The following is a 19596-nucleotide window of genomic DNA, read 5'->3' as shown; positions in this document are numbered from 1 at the left end:
TTGTTTAAAGCTTGAACGCTCCCCTGACCTGAACCCTCTCTCCTCTCTCCTCTCTAACTCCTGATTGATGAAGCACACTTGGACTCTAGCAGCTTCATGTTGCTCGTCTCCTCACCCTCTTCCTCTCTCTTTCCCTATAGGAACACAGACGATCCATCAGTATTCCTCCTCCACTGTTCTCTGCTCCATGCCTCCTGCAGTCAGGCGAGGTGGAGTCGGCTTTGTTTGTCTTCCTTGGCGGTGACAGACAGGAGGTCCGGCCCCCTCGCCCCTGCACGCTTCACCTCCTCTCCTCTGCTGGGCGTCAGGAGGATTAACAGCTGATAGCTCAGGTAAAACAACAAACATCAATGCAGTGCTTTCACTGATTTGCCGGTTATTCTGCATAAAGCGTGGGCCTGTGAGGCGTTTACGCACGGCCCTTTGTGAGTTAAACTCCTCAACATCAATCGATCGGCTGGGGAATAGACGCAGCCTTTATAGATCCACCCTACTCCTCTTCCTCCTCCTCCTCCTACCAAACCAGGGAGGAGGCCTCAGCGTGAGGGGTTTGATTCTGGGGAGAGGAGACGGAGGACAGGTGAGCGAGAGGGAGGAGGGAAGGGAAGGGAAGGAAAGTGGAGATGACAGCTTCTTCCTCCCACCAGGTACGACTCCAGCTGGTGGGAAGAAGAAAGAGGAGAAAAAGTGAAGAAACGGAGGACGTCTGTCTCCTTCATCACCTGATAGCTTCACTTCTCTGCTTTCTCCTCTTCTTTCTGTTCTTCCAACTTATCCACAACTTTTCCTTCCTTCCTTCCTGCCTTCAATCCTTCCTATCTTCCTCTGTTGTTTAGTCTTTCCTTCTCCCTTCCTTCCCTCTGTCTCACTCGCTGTAAACCGCTCTCTGATGTCGTAACCGGCTGGTGAATCACCGCGTTCGTTAGCAAATAACCGCCACGAACACAAACTGCAGCACCTGAAACAGCCTTATCAGTGTTTTCCCTCCATTCCTGCTGATATCAGCTCCACACACACACACACACACACACACACACACACACACACACACACACACACACACACACACACACACACACACACACACATGGACACACACAAACATTGCTATCTCTGCTATCTGGTGTTTAGTCAACTCAGAGCCCTGGCTTGTGCTCAGCAGTTTGCAAACAGATTTGGAGACACACACACACACACATACACACACACACACACACACACACACACACACACACACACACACACACACACAGGGGAAAGTCATAGTTTGGCCCCGGAGCAGGGAACATCACGCTCCAGTAATGTGATGCTGAGGCAACATTGTGGTGTGGCATTAGCATAAATGTGCATCTCTGCTGGTGGAGGAGGGAGCAGGCAGCTAACTGAGGCCGTCTGCATGTGACCAGTGTCTGATTACTGCTACAGTGAACTCTCTGTCCTCTCTCACACACACACACACACACACACACACACACACACACACACACACACTAAACATGTCCGTCTTAACCACGTGTTTAGTCTCTTATTGACTTGTGTGAGTCAATAGAGTGATAACCCACTAATGAGTTTGGTACCAGAAGGAAACCTGGTTGCTCTTTGGGTTTGCGTGTGTGTGTGTGTGTGTGTGTGTGTGCTGTGATGAAGAGGAGTCAGGAGTCTTCCTCAAGCACAGTGTAGATGTGATGAAGCAGATCAGCAGCGTCATTGCTCAATCGGCCTCTGAGACAAAGTATTCCAGGTGTGGAAATGAGATCAATGAGTAGCAGTGTGTGTGTGTGTGTGTGTAGACGGCTCCGTCTGATGGTGTGTGCGTGTGTGTGTGTGTGTGTGTGTGTGTGTGCGTGCTGGTGTGGATCGATCTCTAATCACACCATCTAGATCTGTAACCTGGAGGACGCAGACATCGATTCTACGCCGATTTCAATCTGATCATGCTGTATGGAAACAGAGAGGACTCACTGCCCCGGGGTCGTATGATGATGGAGACGTAACGATTGTGATAAACGACAAAGTGAGCGATCGCAGTCAGAGTCAGAGCTGACACACTGCTCACACACTGACACACTGCTCACACACCAGCACAACCCACTTTGCAAGGGTTTCAATCAAATCTCTCTCTCTCTCTGACTCTCTCTCGCTCTCTCTCTCTGACTCTCTCCCTCTGACTCACTCTCCCTCTCCCTCTCTCTTTCTCTGACTCTCTCTTCGCTCTCTCTCTCTCTCTCTCTGACTCTCTGACTCTCTCTCTCGCTCTCTCTCTCTCTCTCTGACTCTCTCTCTCTGACTGACTCACTCTCTCTGACTCTCCCTCTCTTTCTCTGACTCTCCCTCTCTTTCTCTCTCTCTCTCTGACTCTCTCTCTCTGTCTGACTCTCTCTCTCTCTCTCTCCCTCTCTTTCTCTCTCTCTCTCTCTCCCTCTCTTTCTCTCTCTCTCTCTGACTCTCTCTCTCTCTGACTCTCTCTCTCTCTGACTCTCTCTCTCTGTCTGACTCTCTCTCTCTCTCTCTCCCTCTCTTTCTCTCTCTCTCTCTCTGACTCTTTGACTCTCTCTCTCGCTCTCTCTCTCCCTCTCTCTCTCTCTCTCCCATTCACACTACACAAGCAGACTGACGCTGCTGAGAGTCTTTCTTTTTTGAGATGCTTTCCTCGCCATCATTAAAAGGCCCAGAGTCCCTAAAGAAAACAGGAAGCTGCGGTTGCGTCTGTGTGTGAATCTGAAGCAGGACGCCACCAGCAGATCCATCCTGGTTACAGAATTAGCTTCATTTGTTTCAGTGCTCCAATAGACAGATTATCCATGTGGAGGCATCAGAACAGAGCCTGGTTGAAGCTCAGAGCATGTAAACGTGTGTAATGCCCTCCCTTTACATCATCATTGGTGATGAGCATTAACCAAACTATGGAAACGGCCTTTTTGGAATTTTCCGCCGCAGTTCTCTCCTTGTTGTTAAGTTAGGATTAATGTGAGTAACTTCCTCGTTAATCTGAGTCCATTACAGACGGCGGGCCTGAACAGAGCCGCTCCCCAGTGCTTTCCCCTCCTCTAAGTGCTCCTCTTCTTCTCACTGTCACTCCACACAAGCAGCTTTGCTCCTAATGAGCTGCTGCTGCTGCTGCTGCTGTGATTGGCAGCTGCAGCAGAGGGCCCGACTGACCGCTCCGTCTCTGACAGGCTGAGTGTCCGCACACAAATGCCACCGCCGTGCCGTTTCCATCTGTGTCACCGGGTGGCGTAACACCGTCTGTTCTTATTCACGGTGATGATTTGTGTGCGGCCCTGCCAGAGACTCGCTCTGTGGTGGGACGCAGGGGTCAGGGGTCAAGCTATCGATCCATGTGGGGACTTCAGAGCCAATATGTTCACCGTGCAGAACAAGGGCCAACTTAAGTTTGTCACAATAAGGAGCTTTGCTAGATTTATGTGAGGTGAAGAAGACGCGGCTTCTTCTTCTTCTTCTTCTTCTTCTTCTTCCTCATCAGACACTTTACAGACTCTGAGCTGTTATAAGTTCTGTATGTGAAACAGATTACTCTCCCAAAGTTGCCCATCTTAAGTTGTTTGACTCAGTTAGTGAACTTGTTTCCACTCAGGCGTCTGATATCCTCTCTCTATTTTAAACTCCAATATAATAAATAAAACAATGTTTTCAGACAGGCGAGACTAAACGACTCATTAGAGCGATATTTATACTATGTAGAGCAGAGGAGGGGAGGGGACGCTCTATGCTACCACCTCCTCTCTCTCTCTCTCTCTCTCTCTCTCTCTCTCTCTCTCTTTCTCTCTACCTCTCTCTGACTATCTCTGACTCTCTGACTCTCTCTCCCTCTCTCTCTAGCCCTCTCTCTCTCTCTCTCTCTCTCTCTCCCTCTCTCTCTCTCTCTCTCCCTCTCTCTCTCTCTCTCTCTCTCTCTCCCTCTCTCTCTCCCTCCCTCTCTCTCTCTCTCTCTCTCTCTCTCTCTCTCTCTCTCTCTCTCTCTCTCTCTCTGTCTCTCTCTCTCTCTCTCTCTCTCTCTCTCTCTCTCTCTCTCTCTCTCTCTCTCTCTCTCTCTCTCTCTCTCTCTGTCTCTCTCAGGAGACTGTGTTAGATAAGACAGCCTGAGCTCTAAAAGCAGCAGAGAGCCTGGGGAGAGGAGATCGTCTGACACACAGAAAAATCCAGCAAGTGTAAAGTACGAAGGCGAATACCAGCATGTACTGTTCTGAAGCTGCAAACACACACACACACACACACACACACACGAGCTAGGACAACAAACACAGACAACCGGTTTTTCTCTCTCCATATCTCCTTGTCTGATCCTTCCTCACCCCTCCTCCTCCTCCTCCTCCTCCTCCTCCTCCTCCTCTCCTCTTGAAAGTCTCTATTTGTGGTCTCTCCCTCGTGGCCTCTGCATTGTGATGGTATTATTGTCCAGTCAGTCTGTGCTAACTTAGGTTGCATGGTAGCTTTACATTGAGACACACACACACACACACACACACACACACACACACACACACAGGCCTAAATTCTCTTCAGAAACCCTTTCCCACCTGTTCTCTCTTCTCTGCCAGCAGACTTGCTGTCCTCTACATAGAGCGCTCCACAGCGTCGCCTCTGTGTTGTGTAACAAACAGATTCCCGCTCCTTCTCCTTCTCCTCTCCTCCACTTTAGCTGTGTTGGCAATTGTTTCATTTCAGCTCTGCACACACACGGCACAGCAGCGGTCAAATTAATGAGCGTCAGATCTGCCCTCCCCTTCAGCGCAGCACAGAGCGCTGTAATAAAGATCCACTTTAGGAGGACATTGACTCCTCTTCATTTGTACAATCTGATGTTTTGTAATCCTTGTTGGTAATTCTGTCCTGCAGGGAGATTCACCCTCTGCTTTCCCCTTTCAGTGTTTACATGATTCACTGCTTTTTCTTTTCTGTTATGGTGAAGGTGCATCACTTATGAGCTTCATTAGAGAGGAGAACAAGAGAGCTTACCTCACCACATAGGAGAGGAGAGGAGAGGAGAGGAGAGGGGAGGAGAGGAGAGGAGAGGAGAGGAGAGGAGAGGGGAGGAGAGGAGAGGAGAGGAGAGGGGAGGAGAGAGATGCTGCTCTGTCACTGCTCTACAAGTCAACACCAAGTCTCATGTCAGGACTTACAACATGCTGATAAACTTTATGACTCTGACTATAAGATCTGAGTTTTGCAGTTGGGATGTTGTTGTTCTTCCTCTTATCTTTAGGAACATAGTTAACTCCAAAGCTGTTGATGTTGTGTGTATCTTAATTGGCTGTGATGAGGATCAGAGGGATTAAAGAGTCTCTTCTGATTATGTCACATTGCTTCACATCCATTCATTAACCTCATTAACCCTTTACCAAACCTCCACCAGCTCTAAACGGAACCTAAACATAACTTAAACACCCAAGATCAAACTTCACTTAAACGTGTTTCTAAGCCTGTTTCAGTTTAACCTCTCTCTCTCTGATTTGTTTACCCTGCCCATTATTACCATGGTGAGATCCATACTATCACAGCCTGGACCCTCACACACACACTCACCCACACCCACAGAGGAGAGGAGATGAGCCCGAAGGAATCAACAGCAGGCTGCCACTCTCACTCAGGCTCCTGACATCATGGCAGCAGCGCCGCTACGTCTCCAGCCCGAGATGCGACCAACACTCAGACACTAATCAATGCAATGCACCCTGGGCATTGCTTGGGAATGACCCGTGTACGTGGCAGTGGGACACACACACAGACACACACACACACACACACACACACACACACACACACACCTCCTCAGACAGCCGAGCGATTACGCATCATAACACAGCTGATTTGCCCTGTGGGATGACACTCCCTGTCCAGTCCAATCAGATCATCTTTGCCAGCTGTCCAGTGGTGTGTGTGTGTGTGTGTGTGTGTGCGTGTGTGTGTGTATGTGTGTGTGTGTACTCCCCGAGTGTTTACATTCTCCGGGTTCATCTCAGATAAGGCGGTTTGTTGGTCAGGCTTTCTGCAGAGTCATTTGTCTCTGCTTGTAAAGGGAAGAAGAGAAGCTGAAGGCAGGAGGATGTTAGAAACAAGTGGCTCACAGATTTGGAGTAGGTCATTCTGGGCAACGCTTGGAAAACTCTTCTCCTTCCACTGAGCATCTTTGGCCTTGGATGCTCACAAACAGCACTCTGGCAGAGGCTGCATTGAGAACAGAGCCTCAGCAAACAAACTCCCATTACCTAACCCACACTTTTCTACAGCTTTGCACCGCAGAATCCCCCTGAAATCAGCTTGGCCTCATCCCAACCCATTCCTTATTCCTCCTGGAGCACAGACACACACAAAACTCCCTCCAGTCCCTAGAAGAAGAAAAACCCCAGCGTCTTGTTCGCCTGTAAACTCCCCATTACAGAGATCTACGGGCCAAACCAAACTTCTTCCCCCCCCCCCCCCCGCCGCCGCCGCCGCTGAAAGAAAGATGGCTGTTGTTTGCAGTGGCAGAAGGCGCAGCATGAAGCGGGTCTGGGGGGGTTTAAAGGCAGCTACTAGTTTGGACGCCATACGAGTAGGACATTAAGACTCCAGCAGGAAGGGGGAGTGGACTTCAAAGCTGATGTGAAACACACCCTGTAGTTATGTTTCAGATTGTACGATTTACTGTAGGGGAACCATGCATGCGAGGGCAGGGACGTATATGCAGATGTAAGATATATGCCAGATGGGAACAGACAGACACATACACACACACACACACACACACACACACACACACACACACACACACACACTCCTTCACTCAAGTTGTCTCTGTGCTATTTTGGGAGATGGGGAAAGAAAATGGTCTGACTTGGCAAGTGTACATATGTGCAGTAGTGTAAGCAGTGGGTGCCTCTACATATGTGTGTGTGTGTGTGTGTGTGTGTCGGAGGGGGGATATAGGGTCTGGCACATGTTTGAGTGTGGTGACCCACTTTTCTCTGCATCTGGACCTGATCACTTTGCTCTGCAGCAACACTGGGAGAGAGATCTGCTGTAGACAGTGACATCTCTATCTGGACCCACTTTCAAAACTTGGCTCAAGCTCTCCGCCGTTTTCTCCTCAATCAGGAAGTGAGCGAGTGAAATGAAGAACAGCCGCGGTCCGTACAGAAACACGCTACCACGCTGATCAACACGGAGGTTTTTCGTCTACCGTTTCAATGGATAGTTGAGATTTTGAGGGTTTATCTCCTAGGACTTGGAACGGTTTCAGTCCATCCAGAGAGAAGTGGTGTGGGTTTGAGGTTAATCATTCAAACAAGTTGTGTTTAAGACCTAATGTGTGATTGCTGAGCTCTCAATCGCTCCTCTAAATGTTTCAATCACCCTCCAGCTCAGACCGCGATGGTTGAATTGGATTTCCCCAACATTAGCAGGGAGCTGTGGGGATGTTTAGGGCGCTGATGGGCGCTATTACAAATCACTGACTATTCATTTAAAGATGTGAATCATTCTACATATGGAGTCGATTCATCCAGCTTGTTTCTAAAGCAGCGTCGCTCGTGTTAGCTTGTTTCATAACAGCGCTAAAACTGACAAAACCTAACGTACAGCCGACGTTCCTAGCGCTGTAATCTCTCCTTTATCTTGAACTTTAAAGCGGTTGCAGACATTCAGACGTGGCTTTGCAGTAAAAAAAAAAAAAAAAGAAGGCCCGGGCGCAATTAACAGCACTAATGATGGATGTGTTCCACTGAGGTGCGACGCTGGACTCTTGCAAGCCCGCCTGCATCCGTAGGCAAAAATCATCATGATGGATTTGTAGCAGAAGCCCGAGTCGTCAGTTCGTACGCAGGGTGTTTGTCCAGAACGCGATTAAAGACAAAACAAAACACACAGAATCAATAAGAGTCTGCAGCTGTTAGACGGTGTTGCGTAATCGCAGCACGAGCTGAGTCGCCTCATCGAGGGTAAACGCGTGTAGAGGCAACGTAACGTCCAATTAAGACGTTTACACGGGCTGAATAAATGGATTTACTATTGCGTAATCTAGGTCAGTTTGTCAGCATAAGCATGTTTTGATTCGAGGCTAAACTCTTGGGTTCCTCTCATGCCAGTTGTAGTTTCTGATCTCCTGGTGTGAGGAGGAAACGTTTCTCTCTCTTATCTCTACGATCTCACCGAACCCAAACCTTCACACGGTCTCCCAGCTCACACTAGACGAGCCGGGCTTCAGAGCAGACGGGCTCAGTTCCCCCTCAGATCTCTGGACCTGGATCCTGCATGTCTCCTCTGCTGCAGTCTGACCTCACCTTACCCTCCTTGTATCCTTCACTCTCACTCCCCACACTCTGCCCGTGTTCACCTTCATCATAAAGACATTGTTAGTGTGACGGAGGTGTGCTGCTTTAGAAGCTGAGTCTCACTGCCACACGGGGTCCCAGGGGGGGAGAGCACACACACATGATAGTCCGGTCCGTCTCCCCCCTCGCCATTGCTATCGATCCGTGTTTAGAGTCGATGCTGGCAGGGGACTAATGCTCACACACAGCCAGTTGGACACACACCTGCTCATAATGAATCACACTGCACACACACACTCACACACACACACACACGTATCCAGACTAAGAGGGAATATACAGGGCACAGCACATTCTGTTTCCTCTCTTGCCGCACTGCAGATACGCTGCTGCACCAGCCTGCCTGCAATGTCGAGACAAAAAGCACACTCGCTCTCGCTGAACCGAGCCGATATAGCCTGGACAACTGAGAGCAGGAGGGAGAGAGAGGGAGAGAGATGCCAGCCCTCCCCTCCCCTGCCCTCCCCTCCCCTCCCGCCTCTGCCTCCTCTCCCTCCCCAGCCGATGCCAGAGCAGACAGATAAGCAGGCAGCCAGAGACGGACTAATCCTCCCACACTGCTAGATGTTGGGGTGGTATGATGAGAATCAGGCTGCACTGACAGAGACATGAGAGAGAGAGAGAGAGAGAGAGAGAGAGAGGGACGAGGGGAGGCAGCAGGGAGAGAGGGAGGGGGGAGGGAGGGACCAGGAGTCAGGGGAGGATAGAGATTAGCCTAGAATGACATTTTTAAGTGTTCTCATTGTGAAAGTTGGTGGGGAATAAGCTCCAGTGAGGGATTTTCACTCTGCAGCCTCTCTCCGTCTTCATCGCATCCTGCCTCCATCTTGAATTTTTTTAAACTGATGTTGCTGTTTTATAACCATGCCTCTCCACTCTCTGCCAGCTTACCAGTCTCTCAATCATCCTCTCCCTCTCCCTCTCCCTCTCTCTCTCTGCGCCCCCCACCCCTTCCCTCCCTCTCCCCCTCTCTCTCTCTTCCTCGCGCTCCTGCTCCCTCTCCCTCTTTCTCTCTCTCCCTCTCTCTCTCTCTCTCCCAGTCTGACTGAAGCTGATGTAGGTCAGTGCGTCTGGAGCCTGTCTGGTAGCTGCAGAAGCCTCACAGCTCCATGCCTGGTCCTTATCGACCCCCGCAGCGGCTGCCAGCCTCCGTCCCCGATGTAAGGACGGCGATTCTGGGCTACGCGAGGACACGAGCAGTGGCTGACTGACCTTACCTGCCTCGAGGATGCGGAGCTCTGCAGCAGATGCCTGCAACAGAGGAGCGGGGAAGAGGAGGAGGAGGAGGAGGAGGGGAGGGGGGATGGCGAAGGGTGATATGGGGATACGTGTACCCTTAAAAGCTTCGTCTGCATGGTGCTTGAGTCTAATGTTAAAAGTGTGAGCGTAGACAGAGAGAGGCAGAGTGAACGGGAAACATAGAGGAGTTAGATCGATGAAGGAGACAACGCCGGCGTCCATCTCTCCTCGGTAATATGCAGCATTATGGAGAGATTTTCGAGGGCTGATTTAGTGTAATGTGGACACCGCCGACCCCCTTCCTCCCTCCCCCGCCCACACACACACACACACACTCTGCATCCTTCTCCCCCTTTGCTGTCTAACTGTCTAACTTCTCCACCTTGCTTTTCTTTTCCCTCTGCAGGACCGGAGGGAGCAGACGATGACCGGAGCCCTTCTTCCACGTTTTCGGAGGAAAAACCCACGGCGACACGGCGTCACGGCGTCACGGCGACACGGCGGCGTGAACTCCAGACCCGAGTGTGACTTCCTCCCTAATATACGAAAAAAGCGCCTGTCTTTGTCCTTCCTTCTCTTCTTTTGCAGTACATCCATCTCGGTGGCGTCCGGCTCCTCTCTTTGTTCCGTATGGATCCGGGAGGAGAGTTTGTTCTTTTCCCCAAAATTGCTGCGTAACAAAAATGATTGCCGTCCTCTTGTCATCAAATACGCTTCTAATGGAGAGGAAGTGGAAGGAGGAAGACTTTTGCAAAAGAGCCAAAATACGACGCTGACGACTTCTCCATCTTCTGAGTTCCTCTCTGCACTCCTTTCCTTCCCTTTTACCCCTCCTTCTCCTCTGCTCTCATCCTCGGCTCCTTCCCACTCCTCTGGCTTTTAGACAATGCCCCCAAAAAACCTGATCGTCGTATCAGACTGTAGTGGAGTGCAGCTGTGAGTGTGTGAGAGAGTGTGTGTGTGTCTCAGCGTGTCTCTGTGTGTGTGTGTGTGTTTGCGCGCAAGTTTGTGAGTGTGTGTCTGCGCTCTGGATTTGACTCTGCAGCACGTCTGGGTCCTGCAGCGGTACACTGGTACTCAGCCTGCTCTGTCTCGACGTGTGTGTGTGTGTGTTTCTCATTGTGCGTGCAAGACTGTCTCTGTGTGTGTGTGTGTGTGTTTATGCGTTTGTGCGTGTTCACGAGAGTTTGCCTGCATTGCTGTGACACAGCAATCATCTGACCTGCCTCGTCACCATCCGGAGTCAGGGATGTTGGGAGTTCCCGGGGCGTGGCTTCCTCTGGCCACACCCCCTTCCCCGGCTCATCCACTCCTTCCCTGTCGTCTGCCTCCAATCGCTTTTCACCACCTTGACTGGATCGCCTGGTTTACAGCGGCGATGAGGGGAGGAAGAGCGAAGAGGGCGAGGACGGCCTGAATTCTGCCTTCCTCTCTTTTTTCCCCCAAACTCGCTTTAATTCCCCGTTTTCTCCCCGGCGACACATTTCACCTGCTTTGCTTCATTTGCCGAGGATTCTCTTTTCTCTCTCTCTCTCTCTCTCTCTCTCTCTCTCTCTCTCTCTCCTCTCCTGCCTCTACCTGACACTCCCGCTCTCCCTCTCTGCCAACGCGTCGCCTAGATGCTAAAATGTGAGCGAGGATTGGGGGAAAATTTCGAAAAAAAAGGCTGAGGAAAGGAGGGAAGGAAAGAGGAGGCATCATTTCTTCCTTAGTTACTCTGCGACTGAGGCTGAGACTGAAAACGCAGATGTGAGCGCCAACGTCAGTGAAGGGAGAGGTGGAATCAGGAGGGAGTCTGAGAATCGATGTGTGTACCATCTATTTGTAGCTTGTCCTGTTTTGTCCAAAGAGATCCTAAATGTCAAAGGTCAGGGAGGAGGGAGGAGGGAGGGAGGGAGGGAGGGAGGGAGGGAGGATGAGTTCGGGTTCATAGATATTTAAATATTATGGAATTGACTGTGTTGCTGTTGTGTAAGGACTGACAGCAGCTGGTGGGTGAGACAGCCACCTGTACTGTCTACCACACACACACACACACACACACACACACACACAGAGGAGACAAACTGTCTATAGATGAGTCAGAGAGAGAGAGAGAGAGAGAGACAGAGGGAGAGAGGGAGGGAGAGAGAGAGAGAGAGGGAAAGAGAGATAGAGAGAGAGAGATAGAGGGAGAGAGAGAGAGAGAGAGAGACTATGCTAATCAGTGCTTAGTCTTCACTTTTTCTGTTTGACTGCAGGGTGGAGGGGACTTCCCACTGGTTTAAAACTTTCAGTCCCTGGAAAATTTCCAATTCAGTTAGGGCTGGACACACACACTCGCACACACACACACCGATACACAAAGGCCTCATTGTGTCTGACCCCGGATGACGAGCGGGCAGGTCAAAGAGGCGCGTCATTCCTCGGCGGTTGAAAAAGGCAAGTAGATGGTAATGAGTGCCTCCATTTGACTGCACGCAGAGACACACGCGCTCCTCCTCACACACGCACACACACACAGTCTCTCCCCTCGCTCGCTCCCTGCGTCTTACATTTCCATTTCATAGCTCTCCCTCATTGGCGTCTTAATTTCTCCCGTCGCTTTATAACACACTCTGACGGCTGTGAACTCTGCTCCCCTTCTCCTGCCTGCTTTATGAGCGCCTGGGTTATAAGCCCACAGTAAACCAGGCTCCCTGCACACACACACACACACACACACACACACACACACGGGCACATGCTGTCAGCTCATTTAGCCTGCAGTTTGCTCTAGGGTGAGCCTGATATTCTGGGTTAATGTTTATGTTTTATTAAAATGGCATATAAAACAGACAGTGGCGTTCACCTTCAGTGTGCTGGAGGGTGCTACCTGCCCACAGCTCTGTGCTGGGCCGGGCTTTTTATGATGTTGTTTTGAACCCGCCTATAATAATTTCATTAGAGCAGCTTTTTAATGGAGAGCTTTTATTGCTGTGTGATGAGCCAAATGCTGTTCTGAGGCTTTTCCATCCTGAGCAGAATAAAAGGCTGGCAGAAACGGAGACATCCTTCCAAGTTCATTTGTGGAAATCGCCCCAATTTAAAGGCTGTGAATGACTTTACCCCCCCCCAAATACCTGCATCAGCACATCAGCTGGGAAAGACAAAACCCCCCAGCTCATCCTCACTACTTCTTACTACACGTTACACACACACACACACACACACACACTTCTGAGCAGTGACAGTCAGAAGCCCCAGTCTCCCTAAGCACTCTCTCATAATGACACCATCCCTTTAGGCGTCAACAGAGCTGAGACAGAGCGCCGGTGTATTTGGGGTAAACACACGGCTCCGGCAGCTCTGAAGATGACAGAGCGGTAGGCCGGCAGATAGGCCTCCGCGTCCCAGAGCCGCCAGAGCAGCGCATCTGCCACTGACAGAGTGGAAAGCTACCTGACAGCTGCTTCTCACACATCAGATAAGATTACAGGTAGACCTGCTACACCTGTTTAAACAAACCTGTGTGTGTGTGTGTGTGTGTGTGTGTGTGTGTGTGTGTGTGTCTGTCTCTCTGTCTCTCTGTCTCTATGTCTCTGTGTGTGTCTGTGTGTGTGTGTGTTTGTTAACTGCGTGTTAAGCCAGAGAGATAGCAGGCAGTGGTGTAATCCAATGGCAGGTGCATTCTTGTAATTGGGGCACCTGTAGATCTGTACTGAGAGGAAGAAGCTCATGATTGTGTTTGACTCAAGCAAACTCACAGGAGGAAGAGGTTGAGCGGTGGACTTTTTGTAAGTTGTGTTTATGAGTTTGGACCTGGTGCCATAAATAGGATCTGAGTTTGGTTTAAACATCAACAACAAGTCCATAAACATAAACATGTTCTTCCTCTGGTGTCTGACCTGCTCTCCCCCCCCCCGCTCCCCCCTCCTTCTCTGAGGCTGAGCTGAGGTGTGAAAACAGCAAGGAGAGCCTTCAGTGGCGGCTGATGACATCACCTGCATGATTTAACGATCGAAGCTCCACTGATTAGGACAGGAGATAAATCTGCTGTACGGGACACGCCCGCACACACACGCACACAAACACACACACACACACAAACCCCCGTCAGCTCCCTTTGGCTCTAGCCTGACATCTAGCGACACAGGCTGAAATGTGATATTACATGACATGGACGTGTGAGCATCGCGGGGCTGTGAAGGATGAAGAGTCCATGACGGTGGAGCTCATAGTTACATAGAGCAGAAGGAGCCTGTGTGTGTGTGTGTGTGTGTGTGTTCACCTCCCTCCTGGTTCATAACTCAACCTGCCTCCGTGCTTGCTGCTCTGCGGGCTTTACTATAATGCAGCGTTCTCACTCCTGAACCGCGTGATTCTCGTTACAGTGATGTAATGAGGCGCATTTGTGTTGTGACGGCTTGTTTTCTGTAAATAACAGGGGCGGCGGCGGCGGTTGCCAGGTTTGGGGTGGGCTTCACCCTTCACCAACAGCCCTTGCCCGCCACACCGCACCGACTTGTCCACGGATGCTTTTGTGTTTCCTCAGCATTTCCGCGTCCTCCTCATTACACACCGTCTAAATTTAGTCAACACTCAAACCACATGAAACTGATGTAGCCCGGTGAATATCCTTGCATGCTTCCCCTTGCAGCAGGAGAAAGGACACCGTGTTCCTTTAAACACACACATATATACACACACACACACACACACACACACACACACACACACCAAGTTCGTCTTTCTTCCACTGGAGTCTGACAGGAATGAGGTCAGACACACCGATCCTCATTGCACATTATTATTATTATTACCCGTTTTTTATTCAGCCAATGGGCGCGCAGGGGGGCGTGGCCAGACTGAAAATTCACGGTGGAGACAGCTGCTGATTGGCTCTCATTTCTCGCGATGAGGGTATAAAGCGGCGAGGTTCTCGTTGTTGTGTTTACAGTAACATTATAGAGCGCTCAGGAAACAGGGAGACTATGAGAAAGCGCAGCCGTTCCATTCAACCACATGGTTCTCCAACCGCACAGACAAGCTGCGCTGCAGACAGCCAGGTTCACTTAAGGGACTTGCTCTGCCGCCCAGAGCGACGCGTTCTCTGCCTTGCAGGGCGAGTGTTCAGCCGCACAGGCAGTTGAAAGTTCTGTTTTTTGAATCATAGTATCCGGATTCGCAATTTTTTGTTGTTGTTTCCTTGAAAAAACGCACTGGAGAGAAAGAAAGTTGAGCGATCAGGCGTCTACAGCAGAGACTGAGCTGAAAAGAGACAGACGGGAGACTTGGATGAACTTTTGAGACGCGTGATCGTCAGCCAGTGCGCGGCTCTTTAACGCGCCTTCAAGTCAAACAAGTGAGGGATTAAGGTTTTTGGGTTTTTTTACGCACCCGAACTTTGTCAGAGCACCGCACTGCATTTCTCCAGACAGCTGAGGCATTCGGAGGAGAGGATGGTGCAGCACATGAGCCAGACAGAGAGCGCCCACGCTCACTCCCCCGGCGGGGACTCCACGGACACCGGAGAAATGGACTTGGAGATGGATGTGTCTCCGACCCCCGAATCCCCCTCCTCCGGGGAGAGGAGCGACTTGGCGTGGTGCAAAACTCCAACGGGGCACATCAAGAGACCCATGAACGCTTTCATGGTTTGGTCACAGATCGAGAGGCGGAAGATCATGGAGCAGTCTCCAGACATGCACAACGCGGAGATCTCCAAGCGTCTGGGGAAGCGCTGGAAGCTGCTGAAAGACACGGACAAGATCCCCTTCATCCGTGAGGCGGAGCGGCTCAGACTCAAACACATGGCTGACTACCCAGACTACAAGTACCGACCCAGGAAGAAGGTCAAGTCGGGCAGCGGAGCGAGTAAGCCGGCGGACCGCGGGGATAAGAGCGGGGAGCGCAGCGCCAAGCCCGGTGTGAAGAGGAGCTCCGGGTCGAAGGGGGTGAGCAGGACGCACAAACCGGGTGGCATCAGGTCGAGCGCTCAGGCTCAGGACTGCGCCTCCTCCGGTGACCACCAGGCGCTCTTCAAATCCAGGTCAGTGTCTGGAGCCAGACAGATTCCGGAGAAGCGCACCGGAGAGGCGAGGCGCGGCCACGTGTTCGGCGGGGCAGGCAGCCTGGAGAGCGGGCCTCCCTCCGTGGGGGTCCCGGCCAGTCCCACCCTCAGCAGCTCGGCGGAGTCCAGCGACCCGCTCAGCCTGTACGAGGAGAGCCCGGCGACCAGGGAGTCTTCGCCCACCGCCCGGCTCAGGTACGCCCGCGCCTCCTCTCCCACACCGTCAGCCTCGCACTCCTCATCCTCTGTGTCATCCACATCGTCGGATGAAGAGTTTGAGGACGAGCGGCTCGACCCAAACCCGAGCCCGGGCTTTGAGAGCATGTCACTGGGCGGCATGGGTTTCTCCGACGCAGAGCTGGACCGGGACTTGGACTGGAGCTTTGGAGAGTGCGGGGCGGGATCTCACTTCGACTTCCCCGACTACTGCACCCCAGAGGTCAGCGAGATGATCTCAGGAGACTGGCTGGAGTCCACCATCTCCAACCTGGTGTTCACCTACTGAAGAGACCACGTTGGAGCGGAACCGCGACGTCCCCCCTACGTTAAAACACTTCAAGACCCCCCAGACCAGCGTGTGCGCCCAGACACGAAATATTTCCGCCATTCTTTCACGAAACGAGGAAGAGTGAATCCGGGGGAAAGATACATGTGGCCTGCGTGCGCGTTTGACGCCCAGCAGGTGCGCGCAAATGACCGCTCGCAGACTTTGGACAGCGCTCTGTGCGTGCGCGTAACGGGAACGCGCACACGGTGGGGGAAATGCTTAGTTTGCATTTGGACACGGAGGAGGAGGAGGAGTGAATGAATGTAAGCAGAGAGCAGAGACACAGACTCGAGCCGAGACGCTGAAGAAGCCAGTCGGTCTGCACAAAGACGAGACTGAGACTGAACTTTGAATCTTAATGTTATTTTGGGGGGAAAGGGACACTAGCTGGACAGCTCGTCATGTTGGTTAGCTTTTGTTTATGATATAGCCGATTCACATTGACCATCAAGTTGCTATTCAGGTGTAGTTTGTTTTCCAAACTCGAAATAGTTTCAATATCGACACGCATGCCCTCCCTCCCTCATAAGGAGGATTTTCTTGTTGTTATATGCGTAACAGTGTTCATTGCTGCGTAATTACGCAATGTGTGTGATCATAGGACACAATTCACTATCACCAGCTTCTCTTCTTCAACGGCAGGACTTAAAGACTGACTCAAAACTTCAGAAAAACCCTTTTTCTGAAACCTTTTTAACACTCAGTGCACAATTCAGGACCAATGCTCCCCAACGCGCATCCTTTTCTGCCTATAGTACTTCAACTTTGTAGTCCCTCTGTGTCAGATTGCGTTTTTTTATATTGATGTATTTATACCGGCCAAACTTTTTTATACATAGAAGTATTGTTCTCGTACAGGTCTCGTTTGTGTTTGTGCACATACACCTGTCTGTATCCAGCGCGGAAGGGCTAGAAGTGTATCTTATTTAAAATGTCTGACTTCTCACTTTTAAGGAGATTTGAGTGTGTCATGATTTTCTACTTGTATTTTTGTACAAAATCTATAGAAGGGGGTTACTGGCGAGTGGGTAGCCTACAACATTGTTGTTTGGATCTACATTGGTGTTTAGTCATGCAGATGGGGGGTTTGTTTGGCACAATCTGACCTCACACAGTGTTTACAGTATTTACCCACATGCTTCTTAATGGCACAGTGACTCCAGTTTCACCAGCCAAGTAAACAAAGCACCACTGAGACTCCTCGTCTGAGTGGTGACTGTGTTGCTCCAATACACATAAACCTAAAGTATATAAGTGAAAGATCCCAGAGTCACTGTTTGGATAGAGCTAATACCTCTGTGTGTGTGTGTCTTTTGTTTTTGTTTGTGTTTTTTTCTTTTGTTTTATCAAGATAAGTTTTATTTGAACCACTGGATGGAATTTCACACTCATTCCACTTTGCCTAGACTTGGAGGGAGGGAGATGTATGAAGTGCTTCATCTGTTATTGCGCAAATTGCATCAAAAAATAGTATTTAACCTTTCTGTACCTGTTGGCTAAGTATAGCAGGCTAATTGTTTTCCTATATTATGGCATGGCAAATAGCATTTGTATTTCAGATTCAGGTATATGTAGCTATAGCTGTTGTGTTTAAGATTTTTAAAAGAATAATAACATGAAGATATTTATGTAAACTGACTGTACTATAAGCAAAGATTGTGTGTTTTATGTATGATGATGATGATGATGATGATGATGATCAACGACAGGCACTAGGACAGCCATCTTTGGACATCCTTATGTTAAAGATGATTGTGGTCCAGGAGTTTCTTCAGACATCTTTTTTCTCTTGTCCTCTTTTTTCTTTCTTCATTTGTGCAATATGCTGTGTATGATCATGTTTTGTCCAATCATGCCAATATCATTTGATGTTTATTGCTCAAAACCAGCCAATTTTGGGTCAATCACTGCCTCTCAGACCTCTGTACAGATTGTCGTTTTTTTATTTGTTTTTCTTTTCTTCCAAGAAGGAAATAAAATCAGCTGGAACTGAAAAGTATCAACTGTTTGCTTGTGGTTTGTCACTGTTTGACCCTTGACCCCCCCCCCCCCCCCTGTACATCAAGTCCCCCTGCACTTACCAAGCAGTTTCATGTTGCACACACACATAAGGAGATAACGTCAGCGGCTAAATGCACTGAAGGTGAAAAGCACATTCAACAAAAGCTCCTCCGTCCTGTACGGCATTCCACAGAGGAGGAGGCTCATTCAGAGATCCAGTCTGGATGTTTGCACTCAGTTTGTGCACACGAGCAGGTACATGTGTGTGTGTGTGTGTGTGTGTGTGTGTGTGTGTGTGTGTTTGCTGTAGGTAAGTGTGCAGCTCTAGACTGAATCAATAGACAGCCAGTGAATCAATAGGAGTGGTCTTTCTCTCTCTCTCTCTTACTCCGTCTGACTCTACACGTGCAGAAAACGTGGCTGCCATGGAAACACTGTATCCGAGAGAGAGGCTGCAATCCACTGGGGAACAGCATGCTGCTCTCTCTTTCTCTCTCTCTCTCTCTCTCTCTCTCTCTCTCTCTCTCTCTCTCTCTCTCTCTCTCTCTCTCTCTCTCTCTCTCTCTCTCTCTCTCTCTCTCTCTCTCCTCACTGTGTGTGTGTGAGGTAGAAGGGACAAAGACTGATCCAATGCGGGGGGGGGGGGGGTAGACATTTCTGCAAGGCATGACTGGAATAAAGGAGGAGGAGAGGAGGTGTAGGTACCGTGGGTGTGTGTGTGCCAAAGGGAGGGAGGAGAGTGAGCATGTGGGTGTGCCTGTGCATGTGTGTGTGTGTGTGTGTGTGTTTGTCTATCCTGGTGGATTGTGCAGGAGACTGCTCCCAAATCCAATTAATTCCTTCTGGATGCATTCATTTGTCTAGTACATCTGACGAGAAGGAGAGAGGGAGAGAGAGGGTGAGAGAGAGAGAGAGACCCCTGAGGTACAGTATTTAGTGTGTATCAATTTACGCCCTATTCCACAAGAGACATTGGTAATTATTTCCATCTCTCTCTGTCAGGAGAGCACAGCCGTCTCCAGCTTTACTTTGACATCTCTGGCTGGGTAATGAGAAAGATAAGGCATGGTCATTACACACACACACACACACACACACACACACACACACACACCCAAAGACAAGACGCTGCCCCAGATGTCTGCAATCAGCTCCACATCACACAGGAAACAGTGAGAGGTGTGTAGATCCCCTTTTTGGACCTGCATGAGTCCACTCATCCTCTGTGGATGTGAGGAGATACAGCCTCCGTACACACACACGTGTTCACACACTGACCCACATCCAGACGTGTGTGTGTGTGTGTGTGTGTGTGAGCGTACACAGACATACATTCATGTGCATTTAAGAGAGAAGCCCACAGGGAGCGTTGTGCATGACACACACACGTTCACACATCAGATTCACTTTGTGACTCACTCACTACTTTGAGCTGAGGCTGAGGCTGA

General features: G+C 50.2%; 2 protein-coding genes across 2 annotated transcripts in view; both read left to right on the top strand.

The window, feature by feature from the left end:
• Positions 1-9594, top strand: part of LOC143008252 (transcription factor E2F3-like) — a 104093-nt gene extending 94499 nt beyond the window's left edge. The window contains exons 6-7 of the mRNA XM_076159921.1: positions 141-332; positions 9371-9594. Of these exons, the coding sequence (XP_076016036.1) occupies positions 141-244 (104 nt within the window). The 3' untranslated portion in view covers positions 245-332; positions 9371-9594. The remainder of the gene's footprint in view (positions 1-140; positions 333-9370) is intronic.
• A 4445-nt stretch (positions 9595-14039) lies between these two features.
• Positions 14040-18146, top strand: sox4a (SRY-box transcription factor 4a). The gene has a single exon (XM_076159936.1). The coding sequence runs from the start codon at positions 14990-14992 to the stop codon at positions 16103-16105; it is 1116 nt and encodes a 371-aa protein (XP_076016051.1). The 5' UTR covers positions 14040-14989; the 3' UTR covers positions 16106-18146.
• Positions 18147-19596: the final 1450 nt, after the last annotated feature.

This window comes from Genypterus blacodes, unplaced genomic scaffold (assembly GCF_046128005.1).
Source record: "Genypterus blacodes isolate CSIRO-AG114 ecotype Tasmania unplaced genomic scaffold, CSIRO-AGI_Gbla_v1 ptg000100l_1, whole genome shotgun sequence".
Lineage (NCBI taxonomy): Eukaryota > Metazoa > Chordata > Actinopteri > Ophidiiformes > Ophidiidae > Genypterus > Genypterus blacodes.
The sequence above is the reverse complement of the archived record's forward strand: the minus strand, read 5'-3'. Positions and strand labels throughout refer to the sequence as shown.

What these genes read in the sequence shown, in the direction of transcription:
- sox4a (XM_076159936.1), top strand. Translation starts at nt 14,990, where the DNA reads ATGGTGCAGCACATGAGCCAGACAGAGAGCGCCCACGCTCACTCCCCC.